The sequence below is a fragment of a genome, unplaced genomic scaffold, assembly GCF_019419815.1.
Source record: "Pyrus x bretschneideri cultivar Hongxiangsu unplaced genomic scaffold, Pyrus_bretschneideri_v1 Contig12, whole genome shotgun sequence".
Lineage (NCBI taxonomy): Eukaryota > Viridiplantae > Streptophyta > Magnoliopsida > Rosales > Rosaceae > Pyrus > Pyrus x bretschneideri.
In genome coordinates this window covers 6848326-6864040 of record NW_025999413.1, presented here as the reverse complement: position 1 = coordinate 6864040, position 15715 = coordinate 6848326, and the positions used below count along the sequence as shown (strand labels likewise).

At 37.7% G+C, this 15715-nt stretch overlaps 3 protein-coding genes across 5 annotated transcripts; 2 read left to right on the top strand and 1 right to left on the bottom strand.

Annotated features, from left to right (window-relative positions):
* Nucleotides 1-918: 918 nt before the first annotated feature.
* Nucleotides 919-2583, top strand: LOC103955056 (glucan endo-1,3-beta-glucosidase 1). The gene is made up of 3 exons (XM_009366927.2): nt 919-1035; nt 1192-1446; nt 2211-2583. Exons 1-3 carry the CDS (start codon nt 969-971, stop codon nt 2243-2245), a joined length of 357 nt encoding a protein of 118 aa, XP_009365202.1. The 5' UTR covers nt 919-968; the 3' UTR covers nt 2246-2583.
* Nucleotides 2584-7715: 5132 nt separating this feature from the next.
* On the top strand, nt 7716-11427 carry LOC103955057 (scarecrow-like transcription factor PAT1). 3 transcript variants are annotated; one of them, XM_048578217.1, is made up of 3 exons: nt 7716-7839; nt 8998-9161; nt 9275-11427. In XM_048578217.1, exon 3 carries the CDS (start codon nt 9389-9391, stop codon nt 11048-11050), a length of 1662 nt encoding a protein of 553 aa, XP_048434174.1. In that variant the 5' UTR covers nt 7716-7839; nt 8998-9161; nt 9275-9388; the 3' UTR covers nt 11051-11427. The 3 variants fall into 3 exon arrangements, with proteins under 3 accessions (XP_048434174.1, XP_009365203.2, XP_018504884.2); XM_009366928.3 differs by lacking the exon at nt 8998-9161; XM_018649368.2 differs by lacking the exons at nt 7716-7839; nt 8998-9161 and adding an exon at nt 7858-8040.
* A 410-nt stretch (nt 11428-11837) lies between these two features.
* LOC103955058 (WRKY transcription factor 1) lies at nt 11838-15376 on the bottom strand. Its single transcript, XM_009366929.3, has 5 exons — nt 15151-15376; nt 13614-14363; nt 13377-13527; nt 13127-13285; nt 11838-12709 (listed from the first exon to the last, which is right to left on the bottom strand). Exons 2-5 carry the CDS (start codon nt 14209-14211, stop codon nt 12163-12165), a joined length of 1455 nt encoding a protein of 484 aa, XP_009365204.2. The 5' UTR covers nt 14212-14363; nt 15151-15376; the 3' UTR covers nt 11838-12162.
* Nucleotides 15377-15715: the final 339 nt, after the last annotated feature.

The following is a 15715-nucleotide window of genomic DNA, read 5'->3' as shown; positions in this document are numbered from 1 at the left end:
ATGGACACCTGCGTCTCAGCATTTTCTTAAAACAACCATAACATTGACACTTGATCTCTCGGGAATCCATTCGTAGTGCGCGAGAGAGATGGAGAGCGAATGCGGTTGCTTGAGCTCAAGTACACACTGAGCTAAACCGTTTATATGCTAGTAAGCATAGATATTCTAATTGAAATAGGAACCCTAATTGCAAAATGAAATATAACACAATAAAAAGAAACCATATTCTACTAGGAAAGCTTAAACACGTAGTGGGGGATATATGTTGAATTCTTTACCCACGTAGGTGTTAATTCAAATCACCCCCCTCGTCAATTAGTTTTAAGTTAGATGCTTGGATTCTAATAATCACTCTTTGTAAACTAGAGTAGTTTGTAATATTTGCCTTGTTTAAAAAGAAATTATGACTTTGTTTTTTATGCAGAACGATAGAGCGATAGAGGAGAAATTTTCAAACACAAGGCTTGACATAGTAACATTAAATTTTACATCACATAATCTGTCTGCAACATCTCAACCCTCTTCATGATAGTATAAACACCTTCATGAATGCTAATACAACTTCCTAAGCCACCAAAGCATATTTAGTTACAATTACCAAATCCCCATCCACCCCTAAAACATAGCTTAAGATACATGAGTCTCCAATTAATTACGGATGGAATGGCCAAAAAACCAAAATTCCAAAAATCTTGTCGAATAAACCCCATTACACTGCATTAGTTTTTATATTGCACCTGAAATCAAATTTCTTTCTCCATAACACGGTAATGTGCCCATCTCTTGCATCTGCTTAAATTATTAAAAGAGATCCTTAAAACACTAATTTACAAAGTTTTACACTAATACATAATATATATATATATATATATATATATATGGAGGTGACTCTTGGCCACTGAGACTTTCATTCGGATAGGTCATCCCTAGTAAAAACAAACCTCTCTCTCTCTCTCTCTCTCTGTGAAATGTCGAATTTTCTGATAAAGGTGATAATTTCTCTGCTCGTTCTCTCAGCTGCTCCTCTCAAATCAGGTAACCTAATCACACAGCTTTTTGAGTTTCACGTCCATGCATGATGCATGTAAGTTCAGTCTCCATGTATCGAACCCTAAAAAAAACTTTAGTGTGATTTATTTTCTACTAGCATTGTCACTTAATGCGTGTGTGCGCGCACACTACATTTTTCAGTTGCGGAGTTTGAGCAATGGTGCATCGCCGACGAGCAGACGCCGGACAGCGAGTTGCAGGCAGCAATGGATTGGGCTTGTGGGGGAGGAGGAGGTGCAGATTGTAGCAAGATTCAGGTGAACCAAGCTTGCTATTTCCCAAACACTGTGAAAGACCATGCTTCCTATGCATTCAACAGCTACTTCCAAAGATTCAAACACAAAGGTGGATCTTGCTACTTCAAGGGTGCTGCTTTAATTACAGAACTTGATCCAAGTAAGTCCTTCATTATCTTTTTTTCTTTCTGTTTTTAGCATAAAACCAAAAAGAGTGAAGAAAGGAGCATGTGACATGTCCATACAAATGTTGGTGGGTTAGCCATGTGATGTGAGATTTGGATAACGTGGTTAGTTGTTTCTTAAGAGAAAAACTTGGTAGGGTACCTCATTGGGTCATTCGCAAGGCTTTCTTTAGAAAAATATAAGATTATGTATTTTGTTCTCATTTGATGTGAGAGTCTACAAGATGTCTTTGTCATGCAGCATTACCGAATATCTTATCGTTTCTTATAATTTTAGACACAATGATGGAAATTTTGAAGGAAGTTATTATGTGAAATAACTGAATGTAGTAACCCTCGTTCCGCTGAGGTTCTAAAAAAACTTAAATGTAGTAAATTTAAAATGATTATATATGTTCATAATGATTTCAATATACTAATTCCTCTTCGTTTTCTTGCTGTCAAAATCTTGGCATTAAATAGTCTAAATAAATAATTACCTAGATTTTGAATCACCAAATAAGTTCTTAAAAATATATGAAATAGCTTTTAACATGAGATTTTATCATAAGAATTCAACATGAAAACAAAAATATCAACTGTGAACTATTTAACGCCCTCCCCCTCCCCCTTCCCCTCTGTCCGTAACTTTCAAAAAAGGACCATAACTCACATGGGATCTACTGTCACTTGTTTGCTTATGATGTCAATTATTTTTGCCACAATAAGATAATATTTATTTTTTAATGTTTTCCTGCAGGCCATGCCTCTTGCCACTATGAGTTTATTCCTTGATTGAAGGGAAAATGCAAGATTCCAAATGCCCATGATTACTTTTAAATTGAAGATTGCTGCTATGGAAGCATATGTCCTGCAGAAAATTTACTCAGAAAACATTCCAAAGTGAGGTTATATTCAGCTTTCAATCATATTAAATGTTTTTTTTGTTCTTTCAACAAGTCACAAAAGGGTAACAGTACAATTATTAGTAAACCCATTCATTACGTACTGTATTTTATTTTGTTTGGTTTCCGACGTCGGATTCTTTTATTTTTCAACAGAAACTTCAAAGAATATTTCATATTCTGTAATTTCTCAAATTGAGTAGTCCGCTTGCTTTGAATATATAGGAACCATAGCCATAGGATTTGAGAGAGATCCAGCTAATGGCACCTGACATGGCATTTCCACGATTAGATAATATTTTTCATTCTGATTGTTACCACCTAGTCTTTTGCTCCTATTAAGGGTTGGTTTGGTATTGATGTGTTTTAAAAAAAAAAACTGATTCTGTTGTGCTATGAGAATAAGCTCATTTTTGCTGCTTCACGTTTTTAACTTTTTTTTCACCCAAAACTATGAAAATAAGCTGTTTTTAAGTGTTTACCAAAAACTTTTTTGAGCTCAGCTTTTTTTGATACCCACTTTTTATAAAAGCATCTCAGTACCAAACCAGTACTAAGCTTAGCCTAAGTTTTTAAGAGGGCCGGCTTATGGAACATGCGTCTTTCTGACCTGATAACTAGTATCACGTCCCCGCCCAACTCTATAAGCGGGCCTTTTTTTTTTTTTCGCAATACTTAATAAGGTCTCATGTCAATGGAATTAATTAACTCAATTCCTGGTAAAATTAAATGTGCCAAGACCTCTTACATTTGAATGCAAGATTCAAGGCAGTAGTGCAAGTGCAAGACTCCAGTAGCTCCTTTGTCATCAGAAGTAGAGCTTCTGTGAAATTGGGCTTCTGGGCTCTCAACCTGCAAGGGCTTCGGCTAATATTTGGTCTTGGGTTCTGCCATTGCTTTTGATGGGCTTTGCATATTTCTTTCGTATTTTGAGCCTTTCGACCAACTTTTTATACAAGAGACAATACAGAAAGGAAATCGAACGCGAAACTTCAAATGCAATAACAAGTACTCTTAACCGCTTAAGCTTCCAAATCGACACACAAGCAAGTTTCACGTTCATTACTTTTCATGGACACATGTTATATTTAATTACCCTAATCCCATGAGTCCATGACTCACATTAATTAAATAAAGAAAGATCTCAAGAGATATCGAGTATAATAATCCAACAAAGTTCAAAATTTGAGACAAAAATCAAGTTCTTGTGTTAGCAAATCGAAAAGGGTCGATGGAGGGGACCTACATGTGACCTAAAATGCAGAACAAAAATTGGAGTTTGATCTAGTTTTGAGTTTGAAGGGTTGGCAAAGACGGAAAGGGATCATCTCCAGATCCCTTCCACCAAATCCTACCAATCAACAAATCTGGACCCTTAAAATTTGATTCAACGGCTAAAAATAGGCAATCCTTTTAAATGTTATAATAACTTTAATCGTTGGATCAAATTTCAAAGGTTCGGATTTGTTTATTGGTAAGATTTGGTGGAAGGGATCCTGAGAGGATTCCTTTCCGGCAAACACACAGGCAAAGCCTGCAACTTTGGGGGAAGATGAGATGAGGACAAAACTTGAAAAGTGCACGGCATGCAAAGGCAGAACATGAAACATTTGGTGCTGTCAATCTCCCAAAAGCCGTAACATGGTCGGCGTGATGATAGGGAGTAGGAATTTACGTGCAACAAAGTCAAGGTTTCATCATGCCTTTTGCTTCTCTCACTCACTTCCTTCGTAGAAAGTAGGAAACTAACTAGTTATGTTTCTAATAGTTGTTTGCACGCGTAAATCGTTGTTAGATGACAGTCATTGATAGGTTGTAGTACTTATTTATATTAACAGTTGACAGTCAATCATGTACAGGTAGACGAACAATGCAGCTAGCCTAAGGAGTGGTCATACTTAGACTTCCTCGTTATTGGGAGCAAATTGTACGAAGTTCTTTAGGTTAAAACTATGGGAGGTCTTAGGGTACAACTTAGGCACATATAATTTCACCCCTTCTTTCACCTACGTCAGACAAAACATCATTACTTCGGGTTCATCACCACGTGAGACAAAACATCATTACTTTGGGTCCATCACTGCATGAGACAAAACATTATTATTTCAAACAAATGTTTACGTTATGGATATTGAATCACATATGCATCTTACGAAAAATGAACTATTATATCATGAAACGTGACTTCAAGATGAAACGTTTGCGTACATCTTGATATGCGAACATCCTCACTCGAAAGTGATATCCTATATCTATATGTACATGCATCTATCATTGTTTGATTGGTCGATATAATGGATGCAAACGATGAAAGCACAACAATAAAACCACTTGAGAAGATTAGAGATCCTTTTCACTTGAGCAATAAGCTAATACTTATACTTACTTCAAGCAAAATACTAATCATCTCTTTCTCTCTCTCTCAACAAAATGCCAAGTGGAGTAATGGAGAAAGGGCGACTGAAGATAAGAGAGTGGGCCATTAGGTACACTCACTTAGAGGGGACAAAGAAGTAACAAGATTCCTATTTCAGAAATTTGCACTCTCCAGTAAAGGGACGGTGATATTCAACACTCAATTGATTATAGTTGGATAAATTTGATTTAATTTATTAACTATATAATTTTGAAATTTAAACTAATTTAATGATAATTAGCAGGGTAGTGACCGAATGTCACCACGGCTTAAAGATATTGAGCAAAAATGCACTCTTTTTGCATAAGTTCTTTTGCAACTTTGATTCTGCAGATTAACATAATATTAAATCATATTTAGGGATGAGAGTCACTTGCATGATAAACATCGATTGATTCAATGTCTGAAATTCTTTTGGGGTTAATTAAATATTTATATGCTTTTGGAATAAGAATTTGATTGTGATTTCTGCACTCACATCTTCTAACTTTCAAATAAATATTTTGTATTTTATGTATTAGCATGCGCATAAAGTGCTTCACCAAAAATTAGTACTACTGATCATCAAGGGTGGAGAATTGACTGTGGCCACACATGGTGAAATTCCTCATAACTTCTTTGGGGCGAATGTGACATCCCACATCGTCCATGGGAGTGATCCTTATACGTATATTCCCATTCCTACCTAGCACGAGGCCTTTTGGGAGCTCACTGGCTTCTGGTTCCATGGGAACTCCGAAGTTAAGCGAGTAGCATGCGAGAGCATTCCCAGGATGGGTGACCCACTGGGAAGTTCTCGTGTGAGTTCCTAGAAACAAAACCGTGAGGGCGTGGTCAGGGCCCAAAGCGGACAATATCGTGCTACGGTGGTGGAGCGGGCCCGGGAAGTGGTGCGCCCCGGGTCGGGATGTGACAGCGAAAATGAGTGGATAAGCATGATTTATCACAATTTATTTATTTTTTGAAAGAAAAAATAAATTCAAGGGCAAAGAATAAATGAATATTTACTTAGCGTAAATTAAATATATAGAGTAAATTGCAATTATAGTAAAAAAATTATTACTCGATTATCGCTTCCCTTTTCTTCTGATATTTCATCCACTTATATTTGTTTATATAGCGGTATATTTACTTTAGGGGGTGAAACATTAAACTGGTGTTAAACTCGTTTACAGAATTGAAGACATCTTATTTACAAATAAAGTAAAAAATAATACCGCTAAATTGTAGTACTTAAACGATTTCATCGTTTCCTTGAATTATAAACATATTTGCATCATTTTATATAGTTTCATATCAATTTGGAGGAGGGTAAATCCCCATCAAAGTTGTTTTGCAATTAAAAGAAGAACAACTTGGATTAGGAAGACAAAGAAAAGCTCTAGTGGAAGTGGAAGGCACTACTTTTTGAACTTTCCTACGTCATCTTAATTTATCACTTTAAAATTAACATAACAAGGCTCTCTGTGTGCTCAACCGTGTGTGTCACTTTCTCAGATTGACCCACTAAACCCTTTATCCTACCATTTGTACCCCTCCACTCTTGTAGATTAAGTTGAATTTAGCTTGTAAATAATGTTATAAACTAATAGTAATCTTAAGTTAACTGGACACATGCGCTGATTCAGATCGTTGATGCGACGCATAAATGAGTTGATTATGCTTGAGATTATAGTATTAGATCGACTAAGCTACATGTTATAAATGTAGAAGGAATTTGCAAGCAAGGAGAATGAATGTACTTGGTTTCGTCGGTGATTAGTAAGATCTGTTTCAAGCAACATAAATATGCGCTATATTGTCAATGACTGAATAATTTTATTATTACGGTCCATTAAGATTCTGATATTCGTTGCTTTGATTGATTATGAAAAAAAGGGAATATTGGTCTTATGACTTCATATCTAGCTTAAGAACCTATGATGCCATAGTATCCACATAAGATCTCATTTGTAGTATTTTAAAGCTAATTCATTAAAGTTTGCAGTTTGGCATAATCTTACTTTTGCTTTTATTCTTTCTTTTATGATTTTTTTTTTTTTAATTTTATACCAACAATAATTTCCTATAAACCAAATTAAATCATAGGAAGTAGAAGTTGAACTTAGTTGTATAAAGAAAGCACATCCACTCTAAGTAATATAATTGTGTTCTCGTTTTTATGGTGTTAGAACATCCTCAATGGAGACTTTATTGTCTATGACTCTACATTTCAAGTCTTAATGAGAAATTTCATCCCTAATGAACCGAAAAATGGAGCTAGATCCGCCATTGATTGGGTAGCATAAAATTGGGCTAGCTCCAAAAAAAAACAGTGGGTCCCACAAAAAAGTAGCAACCCATATGAGCAAAATTCTATCACTTTTTCTTCACTTGCAAATACATTTATACTCTCCTATATTATCTTTTAAATTCTTTTTTCTTACATATATTTCTCGTAATTTGGCTAATTAATGATTGTTTTAAATTTCATAATAATTAAAATTTCAATTTGGTTTAATGTTCATGGGCACTAGTGGGTGAAATTTTCAAATAATTTTTTTTGCAAAATTGTATGATACTAATTTACCAATTGATGCTAGGTAAATTGTATGTTGTACGTGAAAATCAAATTATTTCTGAGAGTGAAGTGAGAGTTTTTATCTTTCAACAGATGTGATTGAAATAAAAGAATTTAGTCCAACAAACGATTCATACATGATGAAATCTAATTTTATCACAATTTGAACTTATGAAAATATAACTATGTCACATATAAAACCCGAAAAAAATAACCCCTCATGGACATGAAGCATATGGTGGTTGCGTGGAAGGTTTTTTCTGTTACTTCAACTGAACCAAATATGCAATTGTACAACTTCGCAAACAAATCCCACTGGTAGTAATGTTATTTCACACTATTTAAAGGGCTTTTTCTAACTCAGAATTTTTATATCCCACAGGTGGGTTCTATTCTTCTCTCTCTCTCTCTGTCTCTCTCTCTCTCTCACTAAGTCACGCCCAGAGTCAGTGAAAGACTGGTATGTGGTGGAATTCGAAGCTTCAAATTCCTTCAAAGTTCAAACAAGGTACAGCCAAAGACTTGATATTTTCAAATCAGAAGTCATCATTTACTGGTTTTTGCATTCAAATCCTTTGTTTTGCATTGGTATTACTGGTTGTGTTACAAACCAGTCCTTTCCTTTTTCTTGGGAAAATTTTGAGCTATGAGTTGTGTTTTCATGGATGATTTTCCATTACTGAAACTGGGTTGCTGATGTTTCTTCAAGGTATATCATATACGAACTTTGCTTTCCTTTTGGTGGGTTTTATGGCGCTCTGTTTTCAAATTCTGTGTTTTTATCCCTTTTCTGGAAAGACTGGAGCTTCAGTTTTGAAGTTGTTTTTGTTTCAGATTTGGTGGCGACCCTTTTGTTTATGGACTAGAGTTTGAATGTTTGTGAAAAGATTAAATCTTTATCATTGTCTTGGAACAAATGGGGTTTCTCAAAAAACAAAAAATTTGGGTGTTTATCCGAGTGGTTGGGATGATGATTTGGTGGATGGAATGGTCAGTGTTTTCCTGTGATTCGTTTTATTGGAGAGTTTCATACTTTGTTTGGCTGTCGAAATGGAAAAAATGTGGCAGCAGAGAGTGGTTAAAGGGTTAGAGGAGAGAGTTGCAGAGAATGTCTAAGAACACCAGATAATACTAGTTTAGTATTCCGTTCTCTAGTTTTCTGTAATCTTGTTAATTAGAAGTTTACCGTTGAGATTTGAGATCATTTCGTTACATAGTTTACTTGGAAATCAGACTTATATTGCACCGGTAATTGTATGATCATTGTCAATTTATGTTTTTCGAAACGTTTGAATCTCTTTTAATTGCATAATCATTTTGATGGATTGGCGCTCTACTGGTTTTCACGCTTCACGTTCGTCATTTTAGATTCTTTTCGTATCTTTTCTCTGTTTATCTCGGTTTTTTCGCTTGGATAGTGTCTTTCTTCGCTTCACAGATGCTTATCTGGTCGTGTTGGTCTGGTCTCTACTTGCGGTTGCATTCTTGCTACACTTGATTATTGGTGAATAAACTTTGGATTGGCAACACCAACGAATTAGAACGACAAGTTCTGAGATCTTTAAGTGTTGAAATTGTGAAATTGTTCTCAAAAGATTTTCCTGTATTTTGCTAATGCAAGTTTCTTTAGTTGTTCTCTAACTAAAAATTGTTAGTGAACTATTAGGCTATCATGCGCTAGCGCTACTAGATGAACTGGCAAAGCAAATTTTAAAGGCTGCTCCGTCTTTTCCATTTACGAGAACTTCACTTCAGCCTATCCTTACTCCGAATTCCACAATGACTAAATCTCATCATTGTTCCTCATGCTTTTCACTTGTTATCTTTACGGTATTGCACAGATCTCTCATTATTTTGTTCTGCAGATTATGCTGGTTCTGTATTATGTTGTGTCCTCTTTGTTCCGTATACCTGTGTAACCAAGGTCTCTTATTGTAATACAGATAATGCTTCTGGCAAGCGAATTTGAAGCTTCCTATACAACTCTAATGAATCTTGGATAACACAAATAGAAAGATAGTTTTCGGCAACAGAGTCAACAATTAGACTACTCTTCAATGCAAGCATCAAAGGAGCAGAGAATTTCAGGGATGTCAAACCGGTTATATTGTCAGCCAGTCGAAGAAGTAGAAGCCTACTGCTTGCCTCGTTTCCAAACTTTGGACCCCCGGCTACATTACAATGAGAGCAGCCAAAGTACCCACCTCCCATTGCAGAGTTTCCATGAACACTACTGCACTTTGGAGTCTTCCTGGTCTAATGGTAGCTATAACGTTTATAACACCCCATCAAATGTCAGTTTCTCACCTAGTGGAAGCCCGATGTCGCAGCAAGACTCTCATTCATATCCGTCTGATCAGTACCATTCCCCTGACCAGACCCACAGCTCTTCGATAAGTGGATCCTGCATAACCGATGATGCAACTGACTTCAAGTACAAACTGAAACAATTAGAAACTGTAATGCTGGGTCCTGATTCTAATATTCTTGATAACTATTGCATTACTTTCCCGAACGGGGCGAGCAATTCCCTGCCAGACGAGGACAGCTGGGGACAGATTATGGAATCAATCTCTAAAAAGGATTTAAAGCAAGTCCTCATCTTCTGCGCAAAAGCAGTAGCAGATAATGATCTGTTAATGGCACAGTGGATGATGGATGAGTTACGCCAGATGGTTTCAGTTTCGGGTGAACCAATTCAGAGGTTGGGTGCATACTTGCTGGAAGGACTAGTTGCGCGGAAGGCGTCTTCGGGGAGTAACATCTACAAAGCACTGAGATGCAAAGAACCAGCAAGTTGCGAACTCCTCTCTTACATGCATATTCTCTATGAGGTTTGCCCTTACTTCAAATTCGGGTACATGTCTGCAAATGGAGCCATTGCAGAAGCCATGAAGGATGAGGACAGTGTTCACATCATTGATTTCCAAATCGGTCAGGGGAGTCAGTGGGTCACTCTAATCCAAGCTTTTGCATCCAGGCCTGGTGGACCACCCCACATCCGTATAACAGGTATTGATGATTCCATGTCAGCTTATGCCCGTGGAGGAGGACCAAACATTGTGGGAAAGAGGTTGTCTAAGCTTGCAGAATTGTTCAAGGTTCCATTCGAGTTCCACACCGCTTCCATGTCTGGTTGTGACGTACAGCTGGAGCATCTTTGTGTTCGACCTGGGGAGGCTTTGGCTATCAACTTTGCGTTCATGCTGCACCACATGCCCGATGAGAGCGTCTGCACTCAGAATCACCGGGATAGGCTGTTGAGGTTGGTTAAGAGCTTGTCTCCGAAAGTGGTGACCCTCGTTGAGCAAGAATCTAACACAAACACCGCTGCATTCTATCCACGCTTTGTAGAAACACTAAATTACTACACAGCTATGTTTGAGTCAATTGATGTGACTCTTCCGAGAGATCACAAGGAGCGGATCAATGTGGAGCAACACTGCTTGGCTAGGGAGGTTGTTAACATAATAGCATGCGAGGGCGTTGAGAGGGTGGAAAGACACGAGCTTCTTGGGAAGTGGAGGTTGCGGTTTGCAATGGCTGGATTTACACCGTACCCTTTAAGCTCCTTGGTAAATGGCACCATCAAGACGCTGCTGGATAACTACTCTGACAAATATCGGCTTGAAGAGCGAGACGGGGCACTCTATCTTGGCTGGAAGAACAGAGACTTGGTTGCTTCTTGTGCATGGAGGTGCAAACACTGCACGAATTGATGCTTTTTTTTTTTTTTTTTGTCGGAATGGAGGCGAGGCAAGCTTGGAGAATAGAACATGTTTTTTCATGTGTTCTTTTGCACTTGTAAGCTCCCAACTGCTTATAAAAAGGGTGGCATCAGCTGTGTAAACTTGATAAAACCGAAGTCATCTGTTTTAGAGAGAGAGAGAGAGAGAGAGAGAGAGAGAGCTGGGGAGAGGGAGGGAGAGAGAACTTTGATTTCATGAGGCATTGGTTTGTACATGGTTGTCTGAGTAATTGGCACAAATGCTTTGCCTTTTTTCTTCCTACCTTTTTCTTGAGGAAGTTTAAATCCAATACCATCAAATAAAGAGAATTGAAAGAAAGTGGTTGTTTGGGAGATTTGTTTTCCTTATTCAAACAATAGTTACTTGGGTTTGAAGGTAGAGGAATTTTAGTTTGAGTGAAGTTCCACTTTGGCCTCTGTAGATTTACTCATCGCGGATTAAACTCCAATATTTTTCTTTCAGTACAAGTGTCGCAGACTGAACTCCAATATTATTTTTCCCCTTTTAGTACAAGTGACATTCTATGCAAAGGGAGAGGGAGGGTCTGAATCCAGGACGCAATGGGTTAAAAGAGGAAAGCCCTATCCGCTAGAGCAATCAACTACGTGCATTCCAATGGCAACTCGTGCTAATTCCGTTAAAGTGGCGTTCTTGAGCTATTATTCTTGAATTGCAACAATTAGTAAACTATAACGTTTAAATCGCAACAACTGTGACTACGAGACCAAAACTATTCAAGTAAACTAAACGATTAGGGTTCATGAATAACATCAGCACAACCAACTTTTCATACATCAAGTACTAACATGACATGAGAGTCCTCCTTCCTTAGTCTAATCCCTACATTTTTGAGGTCATTCAATCTATATAAAATAATTTACACAACTTTTGTTAACCTTCCAATCCGCTATCGGACATTATTGGCATTCCGCCAAATCCTACCCTCCAATCCCGACCCAGAGCATCCTCTCCGGAGACGAAAACAAGAGGAGAATGAATAAGATGAACCCTAGCACCAGGCATGTCCTGATGCATTAATACATTATTTAGGGTGTCGATGAATCTAGAACCAGCATTGCAGGTTAACTGTCAACGGGTTCTGCTTTCGGCTTTTCTTGCTCCGGTGGATTACTTTCTGGACGCAGATTGTCGCAAACCACCATATCAACGCCTTCTGACTTAATTCCCATCTCAGTAGTTTTCATTTTATTTGCTCTACAAACAATCATGTAAGGGGGGTCGCTTTCTGTTGTCGTACATGCTTCGGCAACCGATTGATCATTTAGTGTTCTTTCGGGGCCTAGATCAGAATCAACGACCATATCTGAGCCAGCAACATCACTTGGTTTAATTTTTGACTCATCATTCCGTTGCTCGCTTGGTTTAACTTCATGATCTGGGCTAGTATCGCTGCAGACAGCATTCCCTTGGGGTATAGTGCCAGACTCACAAATGCGGGCTGTCGTAAACACGTTTGATGCTGCTGTATTATGGGTCACAGTCCTTGTCGGGGGCATATCATGATCATGTTGCCCCTCATATGTGGCTATAACCACTTTTGAATCATGAGACGCCCTCTCTACATGTTTCTTAACAGGGCATCCAGGATTTGAGCATCTGTAGTAACTCCTACATAATGCACGTGCAGACGCAGAGGAGAGTCAGCAAAAATATACCATAGAAACTACGACAAATAAAAGAATGCCAAATAGATTAACTGAGAACTTCAAAACACAAACCGATTCTGTTTCATATCATTCTAGACTAACACCAAACAAGACTGAACTAAATAAAACAAGAAGCAGGACACGTTTGAACAGAGCTCACAGATACTGACTATTGTCTAAGAAGTAATAATATCTAATTCTTCCAGTTTATCCCAGAAGCAAGATAAAAGACTAGAGAAGCATACTTAAGTTACATGAAGGAAGGAAAAGAATGTCATATGTGATCTACACATTTACAAATGAGCAGAGTGGCAATTTAGGTGCACGCCTGACGCCTCATATAAAGCGTCAATACATGCAAGCATTAAACTGATTATACCTTGGATTTGGATTGCCTTTGACTAATTTCTGCCCGTATTTGCGCCATCTGTACCCATCACTCACTATATCAACCTCGCTCATGGTCTGAACAACCATGCGTGGTTCAACAGATGGCTTATCCACCGGTAATGAGTTGCCATTATGTTTTGCCTTCTTCCTGATATTTATTTTCCAATATCAGTTAAACAAAGGTAAGTATACTATACCAGTGCACAGGAAAATTCAAAATAGCTATTGCAAGAACATACTGTCTTTTAGGGTCAGGATCGCCATCTCTCGGTCTATTTGACTGAGAGAGCACACCCTGCATGGCTTCAGTAACTGCAACACTTGAAAGCTGTGGAGGATCCACTGGCTCAATCTGGTTAGATGTGTGCCCATGCGCATTTGACGATTTGTCTTCAAATACAAGGTCATCAAATAAATTAAACAAGATTTGGCATTGTAAGAACCATATCTAGATAACAACTAAGTTTCATTCTCACCTTCAACATCAGTTAACAAAAGCACTTTTGGTCTTTCGTCCTCAACAATGGACACAACAAAACTAACAGCTACTGGGACACTTCGGAGTTTAGGATGTTCATGCTCACCAAAGTATACAGTATCTGTTATCTGGCCACTATGTGCACGTTCCACTTGCTTCTTCACTTCACATTTTGGATACGTACATCTGTAGTAACTTCTTACATATGATTTTCCCTTAACAAATTTCTGGCCGTATTTTCTCCAGTGATAACCATCGTCTAACACTCTCTTAAGTGTAGTAGATGGAGTGGTTCCTTCTTGAGCAGATCGCAAGGCAAGTGCAGCGGTTTCAGGAGTTTGTGGGGTTTTCTCAGATGTTAAAGAGGAAGCACTTCCTTCTTGATTTGGTTGTGACGCAGTAACAACTCCATCAGGCACCTGTGACGCTTTCTCAGGTGTTAGAAATTGAGCAGTCCCTTTATGATCTGATTGCAACAGACAGATCCCCTTATTAGGAGCTTGATGTGACGCATGAATTTCAGTATCAGAACTCTCTTTCTTCTGTACTATATCAGAAGCAACTTTATCTGTCCCATCTTCCCCTAAAGGAATCATGTGAACTTGATTCTGGTATCACAGCCTGCAACTCAGCTCAGGATGCCACCATCACAGTTTACCTCCATCTCAAAAAAAACTCCAATACAGCAGGTTGTTCAACTCTGATTGTTTAAAGCACGGAAAAGAATGTTGCGGTCAGGACTTGCTAGCTGCAGAATAGATCAGAGCAGTCATTAGGAAATGTCCCGAGTCCCAATTTAGTTAAACGAAGATCAAAAACACCCTAATTGTCTGGTTTTCAGAAGAAATGAAACGACACGAAACTCCATAATTATCATTGTGAATGGATGTGCGTGTATATCCATATTATGTGTGTGCGGGCGTGTGTATATACATGCATATATATATATATGTATATATTGTTTTGATTTGGTTAAGCATATTAAGTATGTGAAGCGGCTCTGCTACTAATATTTCAAAATTTGTTACTGTTTTCGAAAAGAAAATAAAAAATTTTAATACAGAAAGAGTCATGATACACATAAATAAAATTCCAAATTTTTTGTCTATATATTACTCAGAAGAACAAAAATTACCACCCATTACCCAGAAATATAAATTTTAGCTTGAAAAAACAAGGGTTCATAACTTTAAACAAATTAACCATTGAGTCAAATGATTAGCTCAGTTCAGTGAGGTTCCAGGAAAATTAAAATAAAGCAAACAGAAAATTTGGACTCAATTACGCAATTTTCTCACACTTTCTCAGCAACCAAACAGAGGATGTAGTAATTAAAAGCTAGAACTACAACAAATAATTAAAAATACACCAAAAAAAAAAAAAAAATCAAGGCACATGAGTTGAGGTCAATTATATTAAAAAAATAATAAACAGTATAATTAAAAAAAATTTAAAAATAATCTCAAAACCATCAATTTTTTAGCTCAAACAACAAACCCTATGCAGTACAGTACGAAAAGAGAAAAAGTACAAACCCTATAAATTTCGCGATTAGGTGGCCCAATTCCGCGCGAAGCCGGCGGATTGAGATTGATTCGGAGCCGTAGATCACGCCGGCGGTGGTGATTGAGCTGGCGGGAGACAGGGAGGAGCTGGGTGGCAGTGAGAGAGACGAGTCGAAGCTCTCTGTGTCTTTTGCCAAAAGTCTAATCCAATGTGGGGAGAGAAAGACGGGGAGGAGAAATTTTTGTTGCCCGCGATGAGGTGCACGGAAGAATCTTTGTTCCTCTGGCTGTCCTGCGGTTTGATTGGTTATAACGTACGAATCTTTAATATGTGGGCCATGGTTGTTTTCTTGGAGTTTGGACTGTGATAACGTCTTTCCCGCTTGCAATGAGGCCGTGGCGCCGGGTCCGTTTTAATTTATTTATTATTATTTTTTTTTGTTAAAGATAAAATTTTATTAAATTAGATGTTAGATTAACCATCGACGAAATTCGAATTATGCAGTCTTAACACCGTAAACTTTTAAAGTTTAGATAATACCAAACTAGTACTAAATCATTCATAATTTTGCCCGGTTGTCAAACATAATTTTGA

Bases quoted from the DNA above. Each gene is read 5' to 3' on its own strand.
- LOC103955056 (XM_009366927.2), top strand. From the start codon at position 969: ATGTCGAATTTTCTGATAAAGGTGATAATTTCTCTGCTCGTTCTCTCA. The intron at 1,036-1,191 runs GTAACCTAATCA...TACATTTTTCAG, and splicing joins AGCTGCTCCTCTCAAATCAG to TTGCGGAGTTTGAGCAATGG. The intron at 1,447-2,210 runs GTAAGTCCTTCA...GTTTTCCTGCAG, and splicing joins AATTACAGAACTTGATCCAA to GCCATGCCTCTTGCCACTAT.
- LOC103955057 (XM_009366928.3), top strand. From the start codon at position 9,389: ATGCAAGCATCAAAGGAGCAGAGAATTTCAGGGATGTCAAACCGGTTA.
- LOC103955058 (XM_009366929.3), bottom strand. From the start codon at position 14,211: ATGATTCCTTTAGGGGAAGATGGGACAGATAAAGTTGCTTCTGATATA. The intron at 13,286-13,376 runs GTATGTTCTTGC...AATAAATATCAG, and splicing joins GATCCTGACCCTAAAAGACA to GAAGAAGGCAAAACATAATG. The intron at 12,710-13,126 runs GTATAATCAGTT...TGCATTATGTAG, and splicing joins AAAGGCAATCCAAATCCAAG to GAGTTACTACAGATGCTCAA.